Below are 15,238 nucleotides of genomic sequence, written 5' to 3'. Positions count from 1 at the left end.
TGCTCAGTAAAAACTACAAGTGTAGTACAGAAGTGTCTGTATGTACTGGTGTCAGAACTGAGTGGTCATGAAAAACAACCCAGTACCACAGTAGTGTTGTAATTCTGAACACACTACCAAAGCCAGAGTTACAACATTACTGCAGCATTTAGTGAATCAATCTCTGCCTCACACAGCCTCACAGAGCACTGGTCTCCATTGCCTGGTTGACTGTGCCTCTCCCTAGCAGTGGGACAGTTCTCTCACCTACAGCCCATTCCCATGCCCTCTTTTCACAGGGTAACAGTATAAGAAAAGTGAAGAGATAAATGACTGCCTAAAATCCCACAAATCCCTTGTTCAGAAGGCTTGAGAGAATATTTTGTTGTCATGAAAAGTTCAGATGACATACTCAGTTCCAGCTGGCAGACTTTGTCAGTTTCTCTTCCCAGTTTTCAGAAGCATGGTGGTGCATGGCGTTATGATCTGTATGAACTTGATGCAGGTAGACTTCTACCTTTGCTTTCACTGTTTCCTCAACTAGCAGGCAACACCAAAAGGAAGGAACAGTCACTGGAATAAAAAAGGAGTCTCGTTGATACTAGTTGGGGTTTTAAAACTTCTTTTTCTGTTTGAAAAAATGAAACACTATGTAGCAACAAGTTTAAGAACTGTTTACACCCTTTTAAAGACCACGTCATGTTGATTGTGTTCTGAATGTTGGCACAGAAATGTAAGAAACTGATACTGGTCAAGATCTACCAGTAATTTTCTGCTTAGTGTTTATCTGATGCTATCCTGTGGAGAACTGTAGCTCCCCGTGGATTACAGGATAACATTATGGTAAGGTCTCTGCCATAAACATTAAGGAATGTTCCAAATTCCATTGGTCAGATGAATTTTAAAGTGATTTTTTTTCCTAAACAAGACCTGAGAAGCTTAGGGAAAGTAACTCTGCAGTTGTGATTGGCAAACATATTGAAGCCTGTTGTAAGCCAAAGCAGGCTCATAAGACACTAATACTCTTTGGATCAGTCCCTTCATTCAGTGAGCCATGCATGTTCCAACTGGGTGTTGTGGAACCTCTGACACTGTGGTTGTTCATTTTACCATCTGGATCAACAAGTGGTCGTTCTGGCATTTGGACATGTTCAACCATGCCATGATTTCTAAATGACAGCCCTGTGCCAACAGCAAAGAGATCTGACATTACAATCAACACCTACTTTGGGTGCTCACACTGCCACTCACTTGTGGAAACAAGATTTGTCAAATACAAGAAATGAAGTTGTGTTGTACGCACTTGTTCTTAACACAGTATTAAGTAAATGTATGCCATGTGTACATATTTGTGGAGTGTTTACTGTGTTTCAGTGTGTTTGCTGGCTGCCAGATTCCATATCCGAAAAGAGAATTCCTCAATGAAGATGAACCTGAAGAGAAAGGGGATAAGGTATAGTAAACTTCTTGTTTGGTTGGGGCTTTTTTACTTTCAAGTATGCAATAAGAAAGCATCATGGTTCCAAACGAAAACTAATGAAACCTGAAGAGTTAACCAAAAATGAAACATGAAGAATTAACAAAAATGTGTTTCCCAGGCAAAGCTCTATTAAAACTGCTTCTCAGACAGTTGAAGAGTTTCAGATGCCTCAGGGGTGTCTCAGGTAGTATCACCAGCACGGTTTGCCCTGACCTGTGGGGAATGAGCTGGATGGGCTGTTGGTCAGCTGCAGCCTGCTCTCAGTTGCTGTGTTCCAAAAAGACCTTGCTGCCTCCTGCAGCATCACATGAAGAAAATACGTTGTGAGCACATGAAAAGAATGGCATTTTCATTGTATGACTGGCATCCATCCAGCCATTTGAATGTAGATGGCTGTCGGGGTCTCAAATTAATAGTGGCAGCCTGCTTCTGGCACTACATCAGAACATTTCATCCATCTGCATGCAGTTTCCTGATCGTGTTCTAAGGGCCCTCAGACAAAGGAGTAATAAGGATTCTGAACTGTTCTGGTAGCAACAATCTGCTCTGAATATTCTCTTTTCCATAGCCCCATAGACATGAGCGAGAACTTGTTTGTGTGCATAATAAATTCTGGGGTGTTTGCAACATAATCTGCTCTGCTTGGTGTGTGTAGCTCAGCTGTGCTGTGTGACCACAGCCATTGTCCCATAGTGCCGGGAAGGCCGGACAATGGTGCCACAGTGTAGGAAACAGTGTGTTATTTTCAGGGAACAGGGTACAATGAGGCACCAACAGTGATGTATAGCTAACCAAATGTGAAGAGAACAGTCTTGAACTGTAGTTATCTGAGAACTATGTGAGAAGGGCTGTTGTCTTTCAGAGAAACCATTTGAGGACATGAATATTCTGTTTTCAATTTTCTGCGTAGCGTGACTAGCTGAGTTTAAACCTGTATTTTGTTTTCAAAACCAATATTGCAGATTCTTCTTTACTGGGAACAAGTGTTAGTATCCATGATTTTTGTGTCCAGATGGTTTTTTCCAGAGGAGGAAACAGACCCCTGAACAAAAATAAAATTAAATTCATGATACTAATTTTATTGTAATTTAGTTACTAGTTTTGCTTCAACTCTCACAGCCTCAAAAAACAAAAGAAACCTTATGAATTAAAATTACTCTGGCTTTTTTATATTTAAGTCAGTGTACTTGAAAGGAAATATCTGTCTTTTCCCTGGGAATGTTGCAGGGGTGATGACAATGGCATGTTTATATTTAAAACAGCCAATATATAAATGATCTTTGAGATTGTTGAGTACAGTCAGGTATTTATATGCACTCCAAATCAAACTTTTTCTTAAACCATCTAGGTAATACAAGTCCCACATTACTCATTGAATGTAGAAATGTAGATTACTCAGTGTAGAAAATGTGGAGGTAAAGGCTATTCTGAAAGTTGAATCTGTTCCATGTTTTGTTGCTTTATGATGTTATTGTAAATGAAAGGTTTTATTTTTTTAGACTGGTTTGTTACTGGTTTGTTTTTAAAACTGAAAATATCTGTACAATCATTTGGAAACCTGGAGAAGTTGTCTCTGTTTATTTGGAACTTTCATCTGAATTAAATAACATTTAGCATAAGCATCCATTCTTCAAAATGGTTAATTGTTAGTTAGCAAGACTAAAATGAGGGTTTGTGAAACAAAGTGAAAATTTTTTTTTATCATTTAAATTCTGTTAGGCAAGTTTCTGCTAGGTTTGTTTCTAGCTAGGACTGAAATTTCATTTTGGTAATTTATGCCTGAGAGGTGACATATGGCAATGAGTTGCTAAGTGTAGACCTTTCATGATTTTAGTCATTTAGGAACTGCCATGAACCAGACTGACCTGAGGATGAGGTTGTTGCTTGTCAAAAAAGCCATTTTTTGTGCAGTTAGGTGGTGCAGCCAGGCCTCAGCTGGAGACTGACAGGGCAGGTCAGTCTCTAGCCAGGCAGTAGCAGTAGTAGTTCCACACAAGAGCAAATTCCAGCTAGTCAACTAAATTTTGTGCTAAAATTTGAAGCACAAAACCTGGGACCTACAACAAGCTCTTGCCTTTAATTGTGAGTCCCTTCAATATCTGTTTACACATTAAAAAATTGAAGTTTTTTATCTCATACAATTATCAAAAACAGGGCACCCCTGACTCAGGGAATTATTGGCATCTGACTCCATTGATTCAGAAGGCTGAACAATTGCTTTATTAAACTATATTATATTACATTATACTATACTACTATACTATAACTATACTACAAAGAATACTAAAGAATACTAAAGAAAACTTGTGACTGTCTTGGGACAGCCAGGATGCAGCTTTGAGCCAATTGGCCAAGGAAACAAAACAATCCTCAGCAGAATCCAATTGACAAATCACTTCAGGTAAACAATCTGCCCAAAACATTGCACATGTGCAAAACAACAGGAGCAGCAAGTAGAGATAAGAATTGTTTCTCTTCTTCTCTCTGTGCTTCTCCAGGAAAAAGCCCTGAGAGAGAAAATTGTCTCTCTCTGTTCAGAGAATGTGAATGCCACACCCAATAGTAACTAACTTACTTGCATCCAAACACTCCTATGAATACACAAATTTCAGAATTGTAACACAGATATACCTTAGTTATTGGTGTTTTGTTTGCGTAAGTGAAGCTAAAACCATTATTAAAAATAAATTGCTTCTTGATAGCTTTTTTTTTACAAGCTAGTTTCATTAACTTTTTAGATTACTGAGGTCTAAATCTCCCAGGAAGTAGAATTGGAGTGAGGTGGGATTTGAAGACTGCATGCAGGAGGATACATTATAGGTTCTGCTAAATGTGAAATGGAATTTCAGGCCATCTCTTAGGTCCTTGAAGATGCAAGTCTTCTTTATAGTCTTAAATGAACACATCACTGCAAATTTTGTTGGAATGTATCTTGGGAGACTATTGTGATGAATGGCATAGATGCAGATCTTTTATGTCATTTATCTGAGGTAACTAAAAGCCTCAAGGTGAAGGGGACATTAAGAATTTTCTGCTAGTGGCAACTGGCTGAGAAACTTCTGAGAAACTAATAAAGTAAGGTTTTAATTAAAAGGCTGCCATACTAAAACTTTGGTCATTATATAAGCAGATATTCTACAGAAAAAAACCAAACCTATCCTGGAATGTTCCCTACAGTATGTTTGGGGAAGATAGCAAGGTTTTTTAATTCAATCCATGTCAGTTGAAGGTTTTTGTCATGATGAGCAAGTGACATCTTTCCCAGAACTGTAACCATGGAGGACAGAGTTGCACTCAGTTCATTTTCTGACCTTTCCTCCACTTTCTCAAATACTCCTTTTAGTCTGTAGCCTTCTGAAGCCAGAAGAGCTCTCAATATCTTTTGTTCTTGTGTTTTTCCTCTCAACCTTTTTTTCCCTTCTGTGACACTCTTCTCTGTTTATTTTCCTTCTAGGAACCAGTGTCATCTTAATTATCTGGCTTCTCTTCCTTTGCTAGTCTCCTCCTTCCCTTGCCAGATTCTTCTTTCAGTGGTTTCCTCCTCTTTTGTCTTCAAAATTTCTGGTTTATTTTCACTTTTCTGCTATTTCAGTAAGATTTTCTGACCGTATATGTTGTGCACTGTGCTGGGCCCTCTTCCCAGTACAGCACTCTTTACAAGGTGCTTAAAAGCATGGGAAACGAAAATGGTAATGAAACCTATTTCTGGTTTTGCCACAGAATTTCCTTGCAACCAGGAAGATATGATAAAATTCATTTGGTCTCAATGTGCTTACCTTTCTGGCAGTAATGCTGTCAGCCTTCTTCAGGTGAAAAGTGAAAGTTTGAAATGTGGTTTTGATTCTGTGTGAACAAGGCCATTGAACCACTTAGAACAACTTATTCTGGGTTCCCCATGTCTGCCACTGAGCACTAGTGAAATTCTGGGTGCTGTGATTTATTTCATTAGGTGATTACTGCTTTATAAAAGGTTCCTTTTATCCTCTTTGAGCACTTGGTGTCTTGGTTTGAAAAAGACAAATGTCCTCTAATAGAGGCAGGGGCCTTCCTTGAAATGGAAAATGTAAACTCCCTCTCTCTGAATTATTATAATTGAAATTTTTGAAATTAAGAGGCTCTCAGGCAAAGATATGGGAACAGGAATAACAGTTCTTTACTAGGAAAAATAAAAGTACCAATGCAATAGTACAAACAAAAAAAACCCCAATACTGACAGAGTTAGAATATGACCTGACACCCTGTTGGTCAGGGTGTTGGTAGCAGTCTGACTAAATGGTGGCTGCAGCTCTCTTGCAGTGACAGGTGTGGTTCTGCTGAAACAGTGATCCTGTAGAAGGGTGTAGTTTTCCTCTGAACATTCAGTGGTAGTGTAGATGGGCCTGATCTTCCTCTGGGAATCCAGTGGAGAAGAAAGCTGCTCCTCTTGGAATCCAGTGGAAAAGGCTGCCTATGGTGTTCCAAATCACAGATTATATCCAGGTAGGAATGCTTGGCTCCTCTCCCTGTGCAGGGCATCTCACAATGGGATGATGTAATTTCATCAGTGAGGCTCAATGGCCCATTGACAGCAGATGTCTCCCCAGAGGGGAGGATTGGTTGTGAAAGGGATAAAGAAAAACTGCACAATTAACAGAAGATAACTGCCCCACCTCTAGCAGATGATAACAGAATATACAACTCCACCCACATCTTGCAACCCAGGACACCTAGGTAGCTGTAAGAGGCATTTGACTGTCCTTCCAGTTTAAGTCCTGCTTGTTTCATTAAAAAAAGCAAAATGATCACAAGTGGGACACCCCACAGGTGTGCAGGTCTGTACTGGGGGTGAACTTCTCCCAGCACTCAGCCTTGCTGTGTTTTCCCATCACATGAGGGTCTGCCTCCCCCTCGGTGACAGGGGGTTGGCAGCTCCATGAAGCTCACAGCAAGTGACCGTGTTGTGTGGCTTCTTCCCTCAGAATCAGCAGCAGCAGAATCAGCATCAGCAGCAAGCAGCACCTCAGCAGCAGGCGCAGGCGGCGCCGCAGCAGCCGCAGCCGCAGCAGCAGAGCAGCAGCCAGACCAACGGGACGGCGGCGGGCGCCGGCGCGGGCGCGGGGGGCGCGGGCGCGGGGCTCCAGCACAGCCAGGACTCCGGCCTCAGCCAGGTGCCTCCCAACAAGAAACCACGCATAGGGCCTTCAGGCGCTAACTCAGGCGGGCCTGTCATGCCTTCAGATTATCAGGTACCTCTGGAAATGTTGCTGCTTCTGATGCTATAGGGCTGAGGGCCAAAATGTCATTTTCACCGCTTCCCAGCTGCAAGAACAGATAGCGTTTTAATGAATTTTTGATGTAACCTGAGGGATGCTGAGGTTTTGTTCTGTGATTAGTAATTTTCAATAGAATACCAGTTTGAGTTGTACTGCACCCTGTAAAGTGTTGAGGACTAGTCCACTCCAGGAATCACCTAAATATTTGCTTAACTTTATATTTTAGAGGAATCTTGCTGAAGCCAGTGGATGTAAATGCTGCATTGCATCAAGTTCAGTATACTTGAGTCTTGGCAATATTAAATCCCATGTGAGGCACAGATGTGAGACAATCCTGAGAAGAAGGAACAAAGTTTGAACCAGGCTCTCCCGTTTCATTCTTCCTATTGTCACATGTATGAAGTGGTTCTGTAGTTTATTCTGGTATCTTTCTAAGACTACTTCTAATGTTAAAGAAAAAAAAATGCACGTAAGCACAGGAATGACAATTTGGTTCAGTTCATCCATTTGATTCATGCCAGACTAGGGCACAAAGACATGCACTGTTTCTAATGTGACCAAAGTAGAACAGATTTCATGTTTTCTGGTACAGTAGCATTAATTAGGAAAGCACTGTCACTGAATATTTTTTGAATTAGCATATTTGTCTTTGATTACTAGAATTATATTTTCCACTGAAAAAGTTACTTACATTAAATATAGAAAGCATTGAACTTTCCAGGATCTTCAGTACTTCAAGGTTTATACTTGCTGGAGCAGTAATTAGTTGAAAGAAAAAAAAAAGTTAGATATTAAGGGTAAATTTAAATTATGCTAGGGATTCTGTTGGCTCCTAGCCTCCAAGAGGGTCCTGCTTTGGAGAATGGTCTTTTCAGGCTGCTTTAAAGTTAAAATAAGTAGGGTTTAAGACACCAGCTCTACAGTTGTCTTGACTTAGCCCTCCAGATCTTCTCCACAGACAATTGATTACTCAGTGCCAGACATATTTCTCCCATTTTTGTTTAACTCCTTTAGTTACAAATTGTCATGAAGGCATTGAGGGCAATTTAAGGGGAAAGACAACTAGGTTTCTTTTTTGAAAAGTTCCAGACAGGCTTGAGGCCTGGACAGGTCAGTACATCTGTCTGACTGCACAGTATTTATGGCTGGTCTGGTTTGGTCTATACTTTGAGGACTGCTGTGCTGCATTTGATGATATCCATCATAGAATTCTTATCCAGTTCTCTGAATTGTTGGCAAACTTCCCTCTTACAAGTTGCTAGTAGTCTAAATATTCTTTTTTTCAGATTTTTTTTGCCCTCTGTGATGCTTTCCTTCTAAACTTTGGCAGCACAGGCTTCAAAATCATCATCTGTATGTTTCTTTTACGTCATGCACTAAATTGTATGGGCTGATTATCCATTTTTACACTTGTGTTTGGCTATCTGCCTTTAACTTCTAGCTGACTATCTTCTGTTCCAGAAAGGAATGTCTGCAATTTGTCCAAGTCTGACTTTATTAAAAACAAGTTCTCCTATGTGAAACAAAAATAAGCATGGGCAAGTTAAAGCATTCTTCTAGTCTTAAGGCAGTAATTTTACTCCATTTTATCTTATTTGGAAGATTCTCTTTGCTTTGAGTTTCATTTAGCTTGTGGTCTGAAGTCTCTGTTGAAGTTTTTTTTGTCATTCACCAACCTCACTATCTGTTGCTTCCACAAATGACAGTGCAAAGCTCTTTGTTGAATTTTACTGAGCCTTCCTTATGTGACCTTGGGTATTTTGCTTGCCATGGTGAGCTGGTGCTTTTCATCCAGAAAGAGCACCTGTAAAATCATAGAATTTATCACAATTCTTTTTTTTCCATTAGAAATTGAAAAACTTCCTAGAATTTTGAGAAAAATTTCATGTTTCAGACACTGTGTAACACAACCAGCCTTATCATGGGATTGTGGTGGGGTTTGCCTTGCTGGACAGTCTCCTGTCCATTGAGCAGTACTTCTCATGCCAAGTGATTTTGCATCTTGCATTATTGGGCAGCTCACAATTAATTCTGGATGGGAAATGGTTATGATAATGAAAGGGCAAATTCAGCAGACTGGAGACTGCAAGATCCACAAATTTGTCTTGCTGAGGTTGGAGTCCACTAAGCTGACAGTCCCAAGCTGTGGAGGGGAAAAAAAAATACTCAGAAAAATGAATGTTGGGTTATGTACATACCCATACCCATTTTTAAGCAGTTGTCCTTGTTTGCAGTAGTTAGGTAGCAGGTTAAAAGACTCAATATTATGTTATTTAATCTTAATGGACAATTTTTCATTTAGATAAATTGAGTAGTAGTCATGGTTGCCTTTTTCTCAGAAAAGAATAAAATGTTTATAACACTTAGAATTGCCTATCTTGAGACGGATGTTTGTAGCCTTAGCATTAACAGCATTTGAATTAATAGCGTTTACAATAATGATAGATATAAGTTTAAGAAACAGATGAATTTTGAAAGGGAGTCTGCTCTCTTTGTCTCTTGTGTATTTTTTCTTTAGAAAATGGGTGTGTACATGCTGTACTTTTAGGTGTCTCCAAGGGTTCTTGTAGATTTTGTGTCCTGTGTTAAAGCTGATTGCAGATCAGAATGATGAGTAGGCTTTTATGGGACCCTAAAAAGTAGCACTATTTAGTCAGTTTCCCCAACAATCATATTTTAAGGAGCACCAGAGAGGTTAAAAATTTCCTGAGCTGCACAGTCCTAGCAGGCTGGACCTGTGATGATCATTCCTTTGATCCCTCTCTTTTTTTCCTGCAGCACTCCAGCTCGCGCCTGAGTTACCAAAGCAACATTCAGGGATCTTCTCAGTCCCAGAGTACAATGGGCTATTCCACATCGTCTCAGCAGAGCTCTCAGTATCACCAATCTCATCAGTCTCACAGGTACTGAGGGGCCTGCCAGGCTGCACTCAGAAAGGAACGGACTAGAAGCCAGAAGACTCCAGCAATATGAAGTTCATAACGATGAGAAGACCAAAAATACAAACTATGATGCAGAATTAAAATTCATGATGATAAAAGGAAAACTTCACTCACTGAAGACTTCCCCCATCCCTTCCCCATCCCTTTATTGCCATAAAGGAGATTCTTGTGAAGTTTTCCTTCCTTCCTGCCCTTGCATGTGCTCCATTGTGGTTACTCTAATGAACCCTTCTGATCTGAACCCAGCACTTAACTTCTTTAACCTTTGGAATTTTGAAGGATTCCTGGTGCACCTTCCTTATGCTGTAGTGATTGCCATAAATCTGTCTTTTCAATCTCTTTGATGGGATTTTAAAGTTTTAAAATCTTGAACTCCCAGGCTTTCAAGCTTGTATATAGTTAGTTTTATACTAGGCGAACCAGTTTAGCTATACAGGTATATTGCACCTTTTTAAAGCACTATGTTATTTTCACAGGATATTACTGTTTTGCTCATGGATGTCAAGAACAGCAAAATTTTACTGTTCCAGAGTATTTTACTATTCTGTTTTTATTAGTCTAGTTTTCAGGCAAAGTATTAAAAATAAAAAATTTTAAAAATTAATAAAATGAAAAAAGAAAAATTAAAAAAGAAAAAAAAAACCCCACCCAAGTCTCTGCAGCGACAGATACGCTTCATGCTACTGGACTGAACGCCAAACAGAAGATTGCTGATATTTCTTAACTCATTCACATTGAATTCTTGAAATCGCAGTGATCATGCTCTGACTAGTTTTAAATTAAGCATTACTTTAAATGAAACCAGGACAGTCACATGAAAAGGAGATGCTTTCAGGATCTGTTGGAACAGAAGAATGGAATGTCTTCCCAGGCTGGACACCAAAATAGTCAGGAAAAAGTATTTACTGCCCTCAAGCCTCAGTAGGAATGTGGATGATGGGCTTTTTCTGTATTTCTGCAAAGTAGCTTATTAATGTGTGTGAGAGTTCTATAAATTTTAGCTTTCTTTCACATTCCTGAGTCAGTTCTCAAAATTTAAAGGTGACAGAAGTACTAAGACTTGCAAAAACAAATGCATTTAATCATTTTATGTTGGAATTTATAATTAAGAGAAATTATTGTGCAGTTTGAAAATTGTTCCTTTTTCTTGTTTATAATGCATATTCTGTGTCCCTCGCATTGCTGTGATTAACCAGATTAGTTACACCAGATGCGCTTGATTGCACTGAAATGTTTCTTTTTCCCTAGAGCAAACATGTTTTGATTGTGCCTAAGGGACTGTAAGTGGATGGGTAGCTGGCAGAAAATCCCTAGTAATTAAGCAAGAGTTCAGAAGCATAATCAGAGGATTATTGTCCAACTTCTGGAACCACAGTTATTCAGAGAGACACAATATGTAATTTGGGACAGCTTCATTTTTGTTTCAGCCTTCAGAAATAAGACTGGCTCTTGTGGCAGAAAACCTGGAGGAATGCATTTAGAGAGCTACTGGCAGTGTAACATCAGAGAGCTTCTGCTGCTGGTGTCCAGAGAAGAGGTGACAGGAGTTCAGGTGTAAATGGTCAGTGGTAACAGGTTTTTATACTGCAGAGTGTTCTCTTCCCTGTCCTGTGCCCACACACAAAAAAGATGTACCTGTGCACATTCACACAGAAGTTGTGATCAGATGTAGCAAGATGAGTAAATCTGTTTGTTCTGAGGAGAATGCTTTTCGTCACATATATCTTCTACTGGTTTGATCTCCCAGTCGTCTTTAGTGCCCCCTTCCTCCTCAAACTTGTGCTTTTTTCCTGCTTTGTGTGGGCAGTTGGCTTGCTTTGGCAATACCTACCATCATGTGATTTTGACAACACCCAGCTGCTCCAGAAAAGCAGCTAAAACCTGCTTTTGTCATCAAATGGATAAGAAGGTGGTGAAAAACTAAATGAAGCAATTGAAGGGAAAAATTCTTTCTGGGGAAAAATAATCTCCCAAAGGATACTTTCAGTGTATAACCCTTGAAATGCTACATTTTATACCTACTGTAGTGCTCTGAAAGGACAGCTTTTAATTGTTCCTTTATTTCAGTGACTGTGGGGTGACATTCTTTCTGTCTCCCCCCTTACTGATGTTAAGATGAGGTACTTTTGATCAAATGGGTATTTGGCCAATGCTTCTTTTATGCTTCTGCGATTTGAATGTCACGTTTCTGGACATTAACTTATGGCAGAGTGATTTTTGTCCCCTCGTGTTCTTTTCATCCTTCTGTTCTCTCAAAATTATTTTGTCTTTTCTACTACAATTATCTAACATTTCTTTTCCCTGCTGTGACCTGCAGCTAATCATCAAAATTCATACAAGATCAGGAGGTGGCAGGGGACCATTGGTTAATTAAGGTGGGCTCTTGTGCCAATAAGGCAAAATCATGGTGTAGATTAATCTGTATGTAGAGTGTGGAACTTCACAGCAATGTAAGGTGCTTTAATTGAGTGAACTTCCAGCTTCTAGAGTGACTGCCACAACCTCTCTCAGCTGCACTTGCATTTCTTGTCCTGGTTGGGTTGATAGATGACCACATGCCACTCCTCTCTAGCTTTTATGCGCACAGGTGAAACTGAGCTGTCTTCCTCTGTTCCTCCAAAATTCACAGCCAGGAGGAGAGGGAATAAAAGCAACAGCACTGGCTGCAAAATGTAGGCTCTGCACACTCTTGTAGTTTCTTCACTGGGGTGAAATAATTTGCCTTTTCTTGGGAGCTTGATGCATGCTGCCAGGGTTAGTAGCAGTCATATTGGAAGAAGCCTTGCTGCCTAGGGGTTATCCCATGAGGTAAAATCTCTCCGCTTTCAGAAGTGAATTGTGCAGTTTGTCGTGGGAAACCAGGACCATGTCATTTTTATGGGTTTCTTTTTTGCCTGTGCAGTTTCTTTATTATTCAGCTCTGTCTCTGCCCATAACCTATAGACCCTCAGCAAAGTGTTTCACACCTGTACTGAGAGGCACAGAGCTGTCTTCTCCATCCTGGTGGGAGAACAGGCTGCTGAGCACAGCTTTTCATGTTGTGGCTCAGAGGAAACAAACACGTGGGAAATTAATGGGATGAGCAGCCTGGTCCACGTTGGTGAAGTTTATGTAGCACAAACTGCACAATGAAGGAAAAATATAGGGAAAGCTGCGATTCCTGCACTGTATCTGTGACACTGTATCTGGGGAGGGGGAGGGAAGTGCATTCGTAGCGGGAGGGGTGGCGGGAAGCTAGAAGTGTTCAAATATGTATGATATTTTATATAAACATAATAAGCTTAGTTCCCCTTCATAATCTTCAGGAATGGTACTTTAACACCATTAAGTAAAGAATTGTTTTAGGATTAAATAAATGTATTGTACATAAGGCCATACGTAATCTTCTAAAAATGTCGCCAGACAGGAGCGATGTGTATTACAATATGAAAAAAGTCCTTAATGCACTGTTATCTCCTAAATATTTAGTAGTAAATTAATGCTATTTAATTTTTTTAAAAATTTGTCTTGTGTAGACACTAAAAAGTATTACACAAAATCTGGACAGAACGTGTCCTTTTTAACAGCAATTTAAAGAACTTTTTATATATGTAAGGTAGTAACTTTTCAAATTGTTCTAGTTGTATATTCCCATGTTTACTATTTGTGGAAGTGTGCCTGTCTCTATTCAGTTATTTTTTTTCCTAATAATTTCATGCACGCATCTTTCATTTTTGTAGTTTCCATTAGAAATTACTGTGTATGCGCCTGGTGCTGCCACAAAACTTTCCCGCTCTAGATCTGTGGTGGCCGCATTCAGTAGTGCCCGTGCCAATGGGCTACCAAAACCACGAAGCAAAATACTTGTTTCTCATTCTAGAGTTGAGAGTTTACTGCTTTTAAGTTGTCCTGATGTCACTCTTGAAATGACTGTTAAAACTAAGCTATGAGTTCATTGCATTTATTTTATATTCTTGGTTGTAATGAAATGGAATTGACTTTGCTTCAGTGTGAATTTTTTTAATAAAATAATATACATTTGTAATAATAATAAAAAGTTCAAATCAAGTAAGTGTGCAGAAGAGTTTTTGTAAACGTCAAGTTTGGGCTACCAGTAAGGAAAATACAGCCCACAAAATTGCAATTGTAATTATATTCAGGATGTTTATGATATCATGCACCACAGAAAACAAAGCTTGCAAAACCTCAGAGTTGAAATTACAGTTTTTAAAATGCCCACGAGGATATTCACAGCTATGTCTATCAAAATAGAATGAAGCCTTATGGAAAGCAGGATGGGATGGAGTGTTCTCTTAGGTTTTGCTCTCTGCCTGTAAGCGTGCGGGTATGCCACACTGATGGCACTCGTTGAGATTCATTATTACTTGCATGACAATCCTGTAGATGCATCTTCTGAAAAAGAAAGCTGGTTTACTCTGTTCGGGAAATAAAGGCTTTCCTGCTTTCTCCTTCTGCTGGATCTTGGAGCATTTCAAGTATTTCAGGTGGCAACATGGAAAGTATGAGCTAGAGCATTATTGGTGGGTTTTTGCAGTGAGATTTTGTGTGCTTTGCTGGTCTGCATGTGGATGGATGGATGGATGGATGGATGGATGGATGGATGGATGGATGGATGGATGGATGGATAACTTCTTCAAAAAATTCTACTTGTCTTTTCCATAACAGTTGTATGGGTAAGAACGGTTGAGATTTACTTGCACTGCCCATTGCGTTAAGAAAGAGGCTTTGTTTTTTGATATGCCTTTTACACAAGGGTAGGAATAGGAGTGACCTTTTGACAAAAAGCTCAGTCTGCATCTCTGACACCTCAAGACAGCCTCACTGCAACTGAATATTCCCAACTCTGTAAACTTCAGGGTTTCTGCTTCTGTTGTCCTTTTGTTGATATGATTGTGCTTAGTAAACACCTTTGACTTTCATGTTTCTGAAACCTCCTATGCCAGCTCTGTCTCAGTCTCCATTCTTTTACAGCACATCTCTCTCTGGTTTTCCTGCCTGGTCATTTGGTTTACAGTCTAATCCAGCCTGATCATACTGATCTGAATTAATGGTGTCCCTTTTTTGTCCTTGACAGCTAAATAACTTTGATTTCACAGCCACTGAGAAAGTTGCAGAATGGGTTGTTTATTAGTCTTTTGCTTTGACTTGTTGCTTCTTGCCTTGTGTTATTGCCTTGGCTCTGGCATCTCTGTTGCATTAGCTGTAAAGCTTCTCTCTTCACTTGCTCATGACTGCCAAAGCCTGCTGTTACACCATCCTTCTTACTCAAAACAAGACGTTATGTAAGTTATCTCTGAGTCTCATTGTCCCACCAGGTCAGCCTCTGCACCCTTCATTTTCAGCCTTCTAAATAACCATTTTAAGCCTCTGTTTCCAATTGCCCATTGTTTCTGAAGAGATGTTGCATAAAATTCTGAAAAATTCCCTCCTTGGTGTCTTCTGCATCCCTCATTAAAGCCCCCCGGTGTTGATGTATACAGAAGTTTAGTATTTTTCACTACTGCTGTGCAAGGAGTCATATCTATTGTGTACATGAAAACTGTTCCAGTGTTCATTCTACCTTCCAGTCTGTCTGCATCCATCAC

General features: G+C 39.8%; 1 protein-coding gene across 2 annotated transcripts in view; it reads left to right on the top strand.

Annotated features, from left to right (window-relative positions):
- Window positions 1-13,700, top strand: part of CDK19 (cyclin dependent kinase 19) — a 118,984-nt gene extending 105,284 nt beyond the window's left edge. For both annotated transcript variants that reach the window (XM_063151007.1, XM_063151008.1), the window contains exons 11-13: window positions 1,354-1,432; window positions 6,418-6,684; window positions 9,490-13,700. In XM_063151007.1, coding sequence (XP_063007077.1) covers window positions 1,354-1,432; window positions 6,418-6,684; window positions 9,490-9,621 — 478 coding nt within the window. In that variant the 3' untranslated portion in view covers window positions 9,622-13,700. The remainder of the gene's footprint in view (window positions 1-1,353; window positions 1,433-6,417; window positions 6,685-9,489) is intronic.
- The last annotated feature ends 1,538 nt before the right edge of the window (window positions 13,701-15,238 follow it).

This window comes from Melospiza melodia, chromosome 3 (assembly GCF_035770615.1).
Source record: "Melospiza melodia melodia isolate bMelMel2 chromosome 3, bMelMel2.pri, whole genome shotgun sequence".
NCBI lineage: Eukaryota > Metazoa > Chordata > Aves > Passeriformes > Passerellidae > Melospiza > Melospiza melodia.
The sequence above is the reverse complement of the archived record's forward strand: the minus strand, read 5'-3'. Positions and strand labels throughout refer to the sequence as shown.